Source organism: Cygnus olor, chromosome 15 (assembly GCF_009769625.2).
Source record: "Cygnus olor isolate bCygOlo1 chromosome 15, bCygOlo1.pri.v2, whole genome shotgun sequence".
NCBI classification, from domain to species: Eukaryota; Metazoa; Chordata; class Aves; order Anseriformes; family Anatidae; genus Cygnus; species Cygnus olor.
Window position 1 is genome coordinate 16,279,879 of NC_049183.1, and position 12,992 is coordinate 16,292,870.

Genomic DNA, 12,992 nt, shown 5'->3' on the forward strand with positions numbered 1-12,992 from the left:
CTAGTTTTGAAGTGGCAACAGTTTTACTTGTTCTTTAAAGTTGTTCCTCTATGTCCTGCACGGTGACTTGGGGAACTAATGTGCAGCACGTGCGGTGCCTTTTGCCAACAGCCTTTGGGGACGAGGCAGCTCAGCTGGTGCAGGGCCCGCGGCCACAGCACCCAGCCCCTGCCCCGGCAGCCTCCCCCTTCTGCGTCCAGCGTCCTCCTCAAACCCCGGAGACGAGGAGGAGTTGCAGAAGCTGTGTGCCTCTGCGAGGCCTGTTCAGGACCTTACACCACCATCCAGCACTGTGCTGCTCCGAACCGCTCGCTCCTGCTCCACGGAGAGGCACAAAGCATGGTGGAGCCACTGGTCGCTAGCGCTCATCTTGGGCTTGTAAGCTGTCTCTGGATGGCTTCGTAACTGCATGAAATAACTGCAGAGGTGCTGCTGTAGGTGAGAACGCTAAGCAACTTCAGCTCAATCACAGCTCATGTTCCAAGATTTATGGGATTGTCTTCAAACACAAGTTTGCACATACGTACAGACTACGGTCCTTTACAGCTTTCTTCTGGTTCCTGAGCCCTCGTGTTTCTCACCTTCAGGACACACTTCAGGGAAGAACTGAGGCTCTCCCCCATCCTATGACTCCAGGAGCTATGGCTTTAATGGTACTTCTTTCTGTCATGAACTTACCTCCAACTTCACTTGAAGCAAAGCTTTGAGGGCTGTTTTCAGATGGGCTAAAGGCAGCCCTTGATGCGACTAGCACATAAAGTCAGCCTTAAGCTCCTTTTATTTTAATTAACGTTTGCCTAGAAACAGGTTTAGAAGAGATCTTGCCCTAACAGAATGTTTTATGCTAAATTGCTTTATGCTATTAATCACTTGCTCAAGTTTCACACTCTGTAGTTCAAGTTCTACAAACCTTTTATGCGATAGAGACCTTAGAGAGAGCCCTGGTCTGTCCTGCCCTTGCACACTTCCCAATACACTCTGAAGTGGAGGAATATTAATTTGGAATATACACAAGACCAGAACTGAACAAGGCAGTCCCTTGTGACCCACGGAACAAGAGCAGCTCAAACCGAGAGCGCTGCAGGCGAGGACGAGGCGGCCGGGCTCCACGGCGCCCAGCTCCGTGCCAGGAAATCAGGCGGCAGCGCTCAGGGACCCGCTGGTGCAAGGAGCCAGCCACCACCTCCAGCATCCCACTGCCAGGGTTCCTGGGGCCAGGGATGCCCCTGGGGTCTCCAACAGCCCGGGCAAGAACCAGGCTGCGTTTCATGCCTGGGGATGAGAAGCAATCAGCCCCTCTCCAACAACGGCACCTCGGCGCCGTGGCACCAGCTGGGTCCTGCCTTGCCCGGACCAGGCGCTGGGATGCTCCCAGCCAGGCCCTTCCCTCCCTCACCTTGATGCAGAATGCTGCCCTGGCAGCACCACTCACCCTCCCTGCAGCAGGATCAGGCCCTGGGGACGCCCCCCTCCCTCCTCCTGCTGGGAGCAGCCCAGACCCTGCCCGGCAGCCCCTTTGGGAAGGGCCAGCACCAGCAGTAGCTCCACATCCCAGCGGCAGCTGAGCGGATGCAGGTTGTCACACTGGGTCTCTGACACCGCGGGGGACGTTCAACCCCCTTCCGGCCCCCAAAACAGGCTTTTCATGGAGACAAACGATCCCTTCCCTCAACAAAACCTAAACTCTGAGGCCAAAGCACTTGGCAGCGACCCTTTGAAATTTTTCCTCATGGCTTGTGTGGCTTAGGAACATGACTTTCTGCAGTATAAAGGCAGCCGGAGGAAGCGGCCGATGCTCTTGTTGAAGAATAATCATCCCTCCCCGGCTGGTGCCAATCGCACGGAGCCCCCGTGGAGCTGTCACTCGGAGGGACGGCGCTGGCAGCCCCGGCAGCACCCAGCTGCGCTGGCCGGGGACCTCGGCAGCTATCGACAAGTGCCAGCAGTGAGGGATGTGCTGATGAGCCCTGATCAATGCACAGTGAAGGAAGCCCCTTCAGCCGCCACGGCAGCCCCAAGTGCTCCCAGTAATTGGAGGATTTCTTCGGCTCCACTGTTATTGATGTTTTTCCCCGTCAGGGTGCCAGCAGGGTATGCTGCCACTCGGAGCTATGGGAGAGCTGAATGGCACAAGCAAGGTTGGTAACAGTGGCATGGCACACAGCGCAAAGCATCCAGAGGGAAAAGCAAGGGAAACCTTCAGGGCACCGCCAGCAGCTGGAAAAGTGCTCCAACGTTAGGAGAGATGCTGGAGCTGCTCTTGCTGGTTTAGGGTCCAGCCCAAAACCTGGCTGCACATGGCCAAATAGCATCCAAGGAGCTACGTAAAAATATGTAACTCTCACATTGGACCAGACACACAGCAGATATATTTCAGTGTCCTGCCCTGTGGGTGCAGAGAGGCAGAGGCAACAAAAAGAGGCTCCTGGCACCACCGCCCTCATTTAGAGCAGGGAAAGGGGACTCTGCCCCCTGGGCCCCAGCTGGTCACCACCTTCCTCTGCCATGGCTTTTGCTCTGTGGGCTTAATTTTACCAGCAGCAGCAGCAGCAGGTCCTGCCCTCGGCCGGGCGCAGGCAGCTCAGCCCCCAGGACCAGGTTCTGGGATGCTGTGGGCTCTGGAGCAGCTGGGAGATGCAGGAGGGCTCCGGCAGCATGGCCCTGGCACCGCTGCACCCCGGCAGGAGGCAGAGCTGAGATGTGGCCCCTGGGGACAGGACCCGTCACGTTCCCTGTGCGTTCCCATCACTCAGCGCCCGCTCCCTCCCCTGCACAGCGCGGTGCCTGCTGACAGTGGCTGCTAGCTCACAGCTGGGCCAGCCCAAGGGGCGCGTGGTGGCCGGGCACGAGATCACAAATTCTCCAACACGACCGCCCAAATGCCCCCTGTGCAGCCACGGGTGCACGTAGGTGTGCATGAAAAGACGGAGCTGTTCGCGCTGCTTAGGGACCGAGCAATAAATCGATAGCAAAGTGGCCAGCCCTTCCAGCAGCAAGGATGCTTAACAAGGTCACATCCTTATTCTCTCCAGACTAATGAGCGGAGATTACTAATAAGACCTCGGTGACAAGTGGATGTATTAATGTAATTCACTCCTGCCTGTAATCAATTTGCTGTGTTAAAATCCGCAGCTCCTTCTGACACTGAGATCCCCCGTGCTGCCCCCAGCCACCGCGGGGCTGCTGGCTGGAACGCGGAGCCGTGTCCGTGCCGGGCTGTGCCATTTTTTGCAAAATCACTCTGAGAGGAGCCCAGCTGCAGGAGTTCAGTGCAACTGGTTAGGAGATGCAGATTTCAAACATTTTGCTCCACATTTCAGACGTGAGCAGCGTTGGTCAGAGCGCTTTGTGCGCTGCTGTGCTGGGCGATGCGTGGCAACCCCGGCTGCCAGGCGAGCAGCGCGCGCTGGAGCAGGGATAGATGCTCTTTTTGGTCTCTGGCTCTCCAGCACCTGGCACGTGGCAAAGCCTGGGTTTCCTGCACACAGTCATCGCTCTGGTCCGCAAATAGCAGTAGTCCTCGGGGTCAGGCATTTACAACCTGTACACTGGGATCGCTTGCATGTTCAGGCTGGGTTAGCTGGACACGCTGCCTCCGTGCCCCAATGACAGCAGAGTGGTCTGATTGACTGCAATATTCACCATTTGCATTTCAAATGACTCTTCAGATCAAGAGTGACTCACTTAAGAGATGCATGAATAATTTTGAAGACGCTTAGACTCCTGTGATCTGCGAGCTGTCCCCACCCGGAGGGAGAAGGAGGCCAAATTGAATTAGCTGCTGTAAATTTTTCGCCAAGGACCATCCCCACAAAACGTGAGCACGTGAAATGTGAGCAACCGAGAGCGTGCTGAGTCCTGGGCAGCCACACTGCGAGACCAGAGAGTGCGTTGGGGACCCCAGCTGCAAAACCAGTCCCTGCCTGCACAGCACGGGCAGTGCCCCTCACACTGGGAGGCCAGAGGCGTGATGCCCGCGAGTTTGGGCAGAGCCCCAGTAACAGAGCGGTGCAGGATCAGGCCTCCTCCTCTGAGCCCAGCTGCAGCCAGCTGCCATGTATTTCTCGCGTGCAGCCACCACGATTTTCAAAGCCCTGCAGAAAGCTGCTCACAATATCCCTTTTCTCCTCACTCGATACATTTATAAACAAACGCGCCAGAAAAATGCGGTGGGAGGAGAGCAGGGGCTCCCACAGCACCGCCAGCCCCTCGCCGCGCCCCCGGGCACAGGCGCTGGTGGCGTTGGAGCTGCGAGGGCTGCGAGCACCCCGGGCACCCCGCAGCCGGCTTCTTGCTGCGGGGCTGGATGCCTGCAGGAACCCGAGCCCGCCGTGGTGCTCAGCCCTTTGGCCACCCCCGGGCAGGGAGCGGAGCGTTGTCCCCGGTGTCGGCTCTCGCTCCGGGGCAGAGCACGGCCCTGCAGGAAAGAAACGGGAGCATCGGGCTGCCGCCGAGCAGCTCTGTAAGCAGGCGGATTTCCAAAGCCCTTTGAAAAGCCATTTAGAGCTAAGTCCTGGTATTAAACCTGGCCTTTCATTAGTCAGGTTTTCAATCTCTACCAGAGCCCGTTTCAGTGAAAAGTTTTTTAAAAGGTCAGGAAGAAGCTTTTAAGCATATTTGCCAATTAACTATTGTAACTCCCTCCTCGACTGGATGCGAGCTGCCCGCTTCCGTCTCCAGGGACGGTAATTACTGTTTGGTAAAAAGCTTTGAACACCCCTAAGTAATAGTCTCTCCTTGCATAAAAGCACCCTAAACCCCCTGGCCTTTTCCACCTTCTGTCACAATCCGCGTCTAAAAATAATCTGGAAGAAAAAAAAAACAGAATGCTCTTAAGAAGAAACCCCCGTGGTGCTGAGCGAGGCTTCGCTGGGTGTCGGCACAACGCGATGCACGCTGCAGGGCACGCCGCTGCCACAGGGTTCCATGCAAAGTTGCCAAAACAGGGGACAATTTGCAATACAGATGGGGGCCTGGGGACCCTGCCTGTCCCAAGCAGGGTGGGTAGGAAGCACAGCAGCCCCCCGCAAGGGGTGTTTGCACAGGCTGCCCCTGCAGCCCCCTGGCCTCATCTGGAGCGTGGCCAAGGCCGCCAAAGCCCCACATTAGCACCCCAAGCCCCTCACATTGCCACAAATGCTTTTCCAGCCCCTTGGCAGTTGCACTCCTAGAAACCCATCCGCTTCCACTGCTGCCCATGAATATTTCTTACATTCAGCCTCAAAAGTTCTCCGGAGTTACAAGGGGGTAATAAAAAATGTCCACATTTATGTGCTTAAATGTCCAGCCCCTGAGGTTACAAAAGAGTAACTGGGGAACCCAAGGAAAGGGCCGTGACCGAGGAAGTGTTTTTCAAAGACACTGATTCATACAATATTCATTTTTTAAAACAGTTCCAGGATTTCTAGGTGCCCAGCCCTATCTATTTATTCAAGCAGCCTGGGACAGCAACGCTGGCATACTTGAAATCTTTTAGAAACTCGGGTTACTTCTACACACTCCAGTGCACAGCATGTATATAAAACCACCATTTACTTAAAAGAGACAGCACCAGAGAAAGAATTCCTCAGTCGGGAAGACCACGACTCGTTACACTCCACGAGTCACAGCGTCTATCAGAAAACCCGGGGCCAAGACTAACACGCAGCTTCAATCACTTGCGCCTGGCGCTATCTCCACAGCACGGAGCAGCCAGCCCGAGCTGAGCCTCGCAGCCTCAAACCCTGATGCTCAGACCTGCCCGCACCAGCGAGCAGCACCACACAGGCTCCAGCAGGATGCGGGTGGGAGCAAAGCCCTGAGCTGGTGGCCAGCGGTGGCCTGGAGCTGGTAGCCAGGGGTCCCTGCTGCTCCTTGCCCAGCGCAGGGTGGGCCAGGAGAAGATCCCGAGGCAGCAGGAGCCCAGCCCAGCCCCGCTGCCCTCAGTGGTGGCTGCCTACGAGCGCTTTAAACGTTTTCAAATGTTAATTCCTCATCGTGGCAATAAAAGCTATTTTTAATCCCACGTGAAAGCACTTTGCAGCAGACCTAAGTCTGCACGTATCACGCAGTGCATGCGACGCGCTGCTGCAACCAGGCAGCCGTGGGACGGGGCACGCGGTGGCGGGGGCCGACCCATCCTGCTGCTAGCACAGCGCCTGCTCCCTCCTCTTGGCGAAGAGCTGGGGCTGAAGCATTGCCTCAACAGCCAGCAATACAGCAGGGACACAGAGCCCCGTACACGTGGACATGTTTTTCTCCATCTAACGACAAATCTGAACTATCTTGCGCCAAATAAAGCATTAAAATATCTTCTTTGTAGTTAGAAAATTGCAGCTTTTCCTCAGCTTTCCTGCATTTTTTTTTCTTTTTATTTTAGGATTGCTCTTAATCTTTTAAACATGGGGGTGAGGACAGAGGAAGCGGATACAAAAAGGCCCTGTTTTGCAACGAAAACCAAAAAAAGAAATGAGAGATCACAAAATCAGAGTAGTAAACCCAAGAAGCGCGCTCCAGGACTGAGTTTCTGCAAACGCACGAAGGAAAAACAAGGGCCACTTTGAGGCGCAGAGTGCTGAAACGCGAGTCCATTAGGAGAGCAGATTAACTGGCGTCAATGAATAAAGATAATGTCCCGGAGCAGCTCTCAGTGCATCGCCATCTGACTCCTCGCAAGATCCCTTTGTCTCTTGCCACCTATGTGTTTCTTAAATGTGCCTGTGAAAAGCTCTGCCTGGAAGGGGATCCGAGCTTCGTGCCAAAACGCAGCCTGGTGACTCCCGAGTAGCCCCCACGCCCGGGTTTTATTCAACAGCTTGTGCTATAGAGTGTCTTGATCTGTCTGTACAACCACAACACACACAAAACCCCCTCAAGGCATCTACTTAGCTCTACTTTTCAGCTGCCAATAACACTCACAGCAAAAGTCAAAAGAGCAGCGCCGGAGCCGCGTCCCTTCCCTGCCGCTCAAAGGCTCCAAGGCTGCAAGGTCCGGAGATAACAAAGTCCGGCTCAAGAAATCCTGGGCGCCTTTCAAGAACGTTATTAGCTTCCATGAATGGGCTCGAAGGGGGGAAAACATCGCATGTGGCAGCTTTTGCTCCCCGTCCACCTCGGCCAGGCGCACACACATGCTCCCAATCTGGGACGCCCTCTGCGCAGCCCGGCATCCATCGGCTGCTCGATGCATGCACAGAAGCACAGCGCGAGCGTGACAAACCACATGAAGGGTTCCTCCCCCCGCAGCCCCCAGCATGCAGACCTGCACGCGCTGCAGCCCGTCAAAAGGCAAACCGAGGAGGAATCGTTGCAGCCAGCCGCAGAGGAGCGCAGCGCCGGGCTGCTCGGCAGTGCTGGCCATGCCCACCCAGCTGTGTGCCGCCGCTGCGGAGCTCGAGCCTTAACACTCACATGGAGGCATTTGCCAACTGTTACCAGCAAACCCACACTGGATAGATTTATTACCTCTGCCCCAATGTGGAAGAAAATGAGGAAGGAATTGCAATTCCTATGAAATCCAGCATGCACCATCACGCAGAGCGCAGTTTCGCGGAGCACAACGCCAACGGCCGCTTTCGTGCGACGCGCTGGGCTCAGCGATGCGAACGGCCACCGGGAGCCCTGGCCCAGCCCTCCGGCTGTGAGGCGCTTTCTTTAGATATTGGGTAAAAACAGGAAGAGGAGACGGGGAAGAGAGGACTCAGATCATAAATCATACAAGGAAGTACAAGACAGAGCAAAGCTGCCTGATGGAGCTGCTACCACTGCAAAGAGTCAGTGGACGGAGACAAGGGAACTTTGTACGAGCGACAGCAGAGTGAGTGCTCGCAACGTGCATTCCCCCAAACTTCCTTTCATGCAAAACCACATCCGCAAAGACCATTCCCTGCACCGCCTTCATGCCCCACGCCTGCTCTTGTCCCCCCTTCCTCACGTCCTTTTCCCAGCAGCACCAGAACCGCAGAGGCTGCGCTGAGTTAGGTGCGGGACAGACGGATGCTGGTTGCGGGCACAGCCGCATTGGGCGGCCGAGTGGGAAATGAGGCTGGTTCTGGTAACTGGGAAGGCAGTGGGAGGTTCCCAGCTGTGCCCTGACATGGGCACCACAATGAGAAAATGCCCCCAGCTCCGACCCCAGCCTCCACAAGCACCACTTGGCTTATGGCCGTGGCAGCCTGCAGCCGCTCAGCCCGCTGCGAGCACAACTTTTCTATATCCACGCAAGCAAGGGCAGGATCAGCCCCGTGCCATCACACCGAGCACCGCTTCACATGCTTGTGATGAATTTTGAAATACCACCAGGAAACGTCTCAGATTCGGTTCTTACATTTGCCTTTGCCCACGCTGCCACAAAGTGGAGGGGCGGGCAGCCAGCGGCAAGGGGCACAGCACCACGCCAGCTTCCCCGGCAGGACGCTCGCGCTCCCAGCACCGCTGCATAGGAGAGGAGCACGCCCACGGATATCCCTCCCGTTCTCTTTTTATTTGGGTTTACCCTAAGCAGCACCAAGTGCCAAAAAAGTTAAAACACTGTTTTGCTTTAGGATAAAATTTCACTTCATGCTTGGATTATCCATTAGGTAATTTATGTTGCAGGCTAGAGAAGGTGTTTAATCTTCTTATAATTAGCTAAACTGATAGTAACTCAAGGAATTTCAGATGAGATGCTTGCTGCTTTTACCGAGTATTTTCGTCATACCAGCAAAATGAACTATTTAAAAAAAAAAAAAAAAAAGGAAAGGAGGGTTTTGAGCTATTTCAAATTTAAATAAAATAAAACGCTCCAGTAAGAACAAATGGTTTCAGTCAGTGACTTACATTATAATGTAAACTACTCGGCACCCACAAGAAGATACTCCTTCCACAGAAGCAAAATCCCTATGGGATTAAACTATGAAGAAAGAAAATTCTGTGGCAATATTTCTAAGTTTTTGTTGTCGTTGTTGTTGTTTTTTCCTTCTTCTCCCTTTTTTCTCCTTACATTGACTTAAGACAAGCAACGACCTACAGGTGCCTTCAGGCCAAATATCCTGGCATGAGAAGCAGTTGGTGTAATTTTGGTTTCCTAGCACATTCAAATATTTTAAAAATGTTTACACCACTTTGAGATAATCATTGGAAAAACCTGAACTTCTGTCCAACTTCTATTTTCCTCCACCCAAACACACCCCAGCTTTAAACATTAGCTCTGTCTGGCTTTCAAGGGGAAAAAAACCCCTCAGTATAGCAGGATCTTGTAAGAAGACAAAACAGGAGAGGCAAGGAAAAGAGGAAACTCTGAAAAATTGTTGTGCATATGATTGAAAACACACGTGCTCTATGCAGAGTTAAACCAAAACATCTAATAATTTTTCCCCCGACTAGAAAGGATGCAACTTCTTCCCAGCACACGGTACGCTTCCCTGCATTGCATTTGGCTGCACCAAAAATGTTCCCTGCTCTGTTTCTCCAAATTTACCATAGCCATACAGAGAGAATCATCTTATATCATCTAGCTGCTTCCAGGCCGGGCTCCCTGCAAGCACTCAGAGCACTGAAAACTCCCTACGCAGCAATCCCAAAGTGAGTTTTATTTATTCTTCTCTTGCCATGGTCCATCCTGCAAATGCCTCACCGGACTACAGCAAATGATATGAAAGCGTTCGATCTTCCACACTTTAATTACGTGCTTGCGGTCATTAAACTCCCATCCTGCCAAGCAAGATCTATCTTGTAATCCTCACCCCCCCAAAATTAGTTATCATCATTATTGTTCCTAGTGCGCCGCACATACATATGGAACTGAGAAATGAGCTAATAAATCACGGCAATATTAATACAGTCATAAAAATAAGCGTGCTACTTACTGCGTTTGAAGGTGTGTTAAGTCAATAACTTTACAGTCCAGATGTGGTCTTACAGAGCCGAAACTCTGCAGGTAAAATTACCACTAAAATTACGCTTCCCATTAAGCGTGCTTATTTTTCACAGGTTATTATTTTGGCGAGCATTGCTAAGCTGCATCCTTCCCCAAAACATAACGAACCATTAAGCACACGTAAGAAGGAGTATCCCTGCGGGGTTTGGAGGGAGCCCGGTGGAGGAGCAGGAAGGACAGGGAGAGCTACTCCTTTTATTGTTTTCAGATGTTTCGCGAGAACACCGCGGCGCTTTTATAAATCTGTACTCTTGGACTGTCTTCAAAATAACGGACCAGATTCTTTCGCTGGCTTCAAGGGGCTTAGCGCTCCGACTAGGTTTGGCTGGCCACTTTGGAGTTGGCCACGATACGGGAGTTTAATGGACAACACATGCACGGTAGCTGCTCTTCCGATGCTTTATCGCCCGAAGAGCTCAATTCCATTGAAACCCTCAAAACTAAACAACTCCCTTGAATCAATACAGCTCTGCCCTTTGACACAAGCAGCCCGGGGAATTCAAGTGATACGCTTTTACCCTTCACCTTCCCGCGCCAGTTCGAGGTTTCAATGCCAAAATCCGCCGGGATCAAGCCAGGTCCTGCGAGCGGAGCTCCTCGCTCCCTTTAGTTTTAGAAACCGAGATTTAAGAAAAAACCAAAAAACTCCCTAAAGGAGGAAGTCGGCGGGGTGAAAGCCACGGGACGGCTGCGAATAAAGCGGTAGGGCCACGACCGCAAACGGGGGGGGTCACCAAAAAAAGCCAAGCGCCCGCTGCCCAGCTCTCCGCCACCTGCCCGAGGGGGGGGGGCCACGAGGCCAGCTCCGCACCCCCCCGTTCCCGAGGCTCGGGGGAAGGGGGGGGGGGGGCCGTTACCTGTACCAGCGCAGCCCCTTCTCGTAGCACCTGTCGAAGAAGTGCGGCTCGGCGCCCACGGCGCGCACCCCGGGGTGCACCCGCAGGAACTCCAGCAGCGCCCGCGTCCCGCCCTTCTTCACGCCCACGATGATGGCCTGCGGGAACCGCCGGCTGCCGCCGCCCGCCGCCCCCGGACCCCCGGGCCCCGCCGCCCCCGGGGCCGCTCCGTCGGGGAGAGCGGCGGGCGGCGGCAGCAGCAGGGCGGGGGGCAGCGGTTCGCAGGGCCCGGGCAGGCAGTAGAAGAAGTAGGTGAAGAAGAGGATCATGGTGAGGAGCAGCGAGGCGCGGCGCCCCCCGACGGGTCCCAGCAGCCGCCCGCTACATCCCATCGGGGGCCGCTCCCGGCGCAGCCCGCCCCCGCCGCCGCCGCCGCCGCCGCCCCGCCGGGCAGCGCATCCCGTGCGGCCGCTCTGCCCTGCCCTGCCCTGCCCTGCCCTGCCCGGCACGGCTCGGCTCGGCTCGGCTCGGCCCCGCTCCGCTCCGCGCCCCCCCTGCGCGCTGCTCCGCGCCCCCCCGGCCCGTCCCAGCCCTCCCCTCCCGCCCTCCGCGCACCGCCCCCCGCGCCCACCCGCGGGGAGGAGGCGGGAGCGCGCGTGGGGCGGCCCCGCCCGGGGACGGGGCTCACGCGTGGGGAGCCCCCGGGGAGGGCAGAGACCCCGCCGGGACAGCCCCCGCCGGGGAGCGGCGATTTCCCAGCCGCTGCTTTTTTTTCCCCTTTTTCCTTTTTTTTTTTCTTTTTTTTTTCCCTTTTCCCTTTTCCCTTTTTCTTTTTTTTTTCCCTTTCTCCTTTTTTTTTTTCCCTTTTCCCTTTTTCCTTTTTCTTTTTTTTTCCCTTTCTCCTTTTTTTTTTTTTCTTTCCCCTTTTTCATTTTTTTCCCCTCCTTTTATCATTTCTGGAGCCGCGCTGCAGCCGCTCACACCCGGGAGCGGGGTCCCGGTGGGGGCTGCGCTACTCGCACCCAGTGCTCGCCGTGCTGGGAGCCCCAAGGCCCGCAATTAGCAGCCGGCACCCCCGGGGCAGCGCTAATTGGGCTGCACGGGCTCTGCTGCAAGCGTGGAAAGGCAGCCAGCATGCGCGTATAGTTCTTGGTTAGGATGGGAGGAACCTGGGGTGCCAGCCCTGCACCTGGCGAAATGCGCCCCAAAGCAGCAGCTCAGGTGTTGCACCCCAAAATGTGCATGTGAAATGAGCAGTGGGATGGGGGCAGCAGCAGCTGGGGAAACGCCATTCCCCCATCCCAAAGCACCAAGGTGCCAAGTGAACCCCAGCGGTGCTGCAGCGCAGGTGGCACACGGTGACCCTGCAGCGAGCGGCTCTGCGGGTGGCATCCCCGGGCACTGCTGGCCAGGCCTGGGCCTCGCGAGCAGCAGCGGCACCGTCCCGCTCACCCCTGCCCTCCTGGCAGCACGGACCTGCAGCAGACACAAACCAGCCCAGGCCCGGCCTGGGGGTGTCCCTGGGGGCCGTTGTCCCCCCAGCCTGGCTGTGGCTTCATTGAAACGCTCCAAGGATCTGCCCCGGCACACACCTGAAATGCCGAGCCTCACTTCCAGCCTTGTGATAAAGCCTTTTTTTTTTTTTCTCTGAAATCAGCAGTGCCTTAATTAACCTATCAATATAATTAGCTCTTTTTATAATTAGATCCCCCGAGTCTTCCAAGAGATAGAGCATTGCGGGGAGGGGGCGAGCACGGCCCGAGACCTGAGGGTGCGGAGCTCCGCAAACACCGCGGCATCGCCACCAAGCAGTGACAATCCTGTGCGGCGGTGGCACAAGTGGCAGGCTGCACGGTGCCACGGGCACCTGAATGCACACTTCAGCACGGTTGGGTGGTGGCACAATGGCAAAGCTGCAAGGTCGCCCGGCTGCGGGAGGGGGCTTTGTGCCCTCTCGTGGCTGGCGCTCGCAGGAGGCTGCGCGGGGGCTGCCTGGCCCGTCGCGCACGGTAGCTTTTCAACAAGAGGAAATAAACGCTCGGGCGCGACGGAGAAACCTTCCAATTCACAACAGGAAGGTTCCCCGGGGAAAAACGCGAAGGGAAGGCTGTGACGAGGAAGTGAATCTGTTATCGGGAGCAGTTTGATAAATAAAAACGCATCCAAAATCTTCCGCGCGGCACTTGCCAGCTCTTGTTGAGTTTACGTAAGTGATTAGAAATAGGAACTGTTTCACTCGGGGCTAGAGCTGGTGGGAATTT

The 12,992-nt window shown here is 55.4% G+C and overlaps 1 protein-coding gene across 1 annotated transcript in view; it reads right to left on the reverse strand.

The window, feature by feature from the left end:
* The window catches only part of HS3ST6 (heparan sulfate-glucosamine 3-sulfotransferase 6), a 30,288-nt gene extending 19,136 nt beyond the window's left edge, over window positions 1–11,152 (reverse strand). Inside the window, exon 1 of the mRNA XM_040574854.1 lies at window positions 10,753–11,152. Coding sequence (XP_040430788.1) covers window positions 10,753–11,123 — 371 coding nt within the window. The 5' untranslated portion in view covers window positions 11,124–11,152. The remainder of the gene's footprint in view (window positions 1–10,752) is intronic.
* Window positions 11,153–12,992: the final 1,840 nt, after the last annotated feature.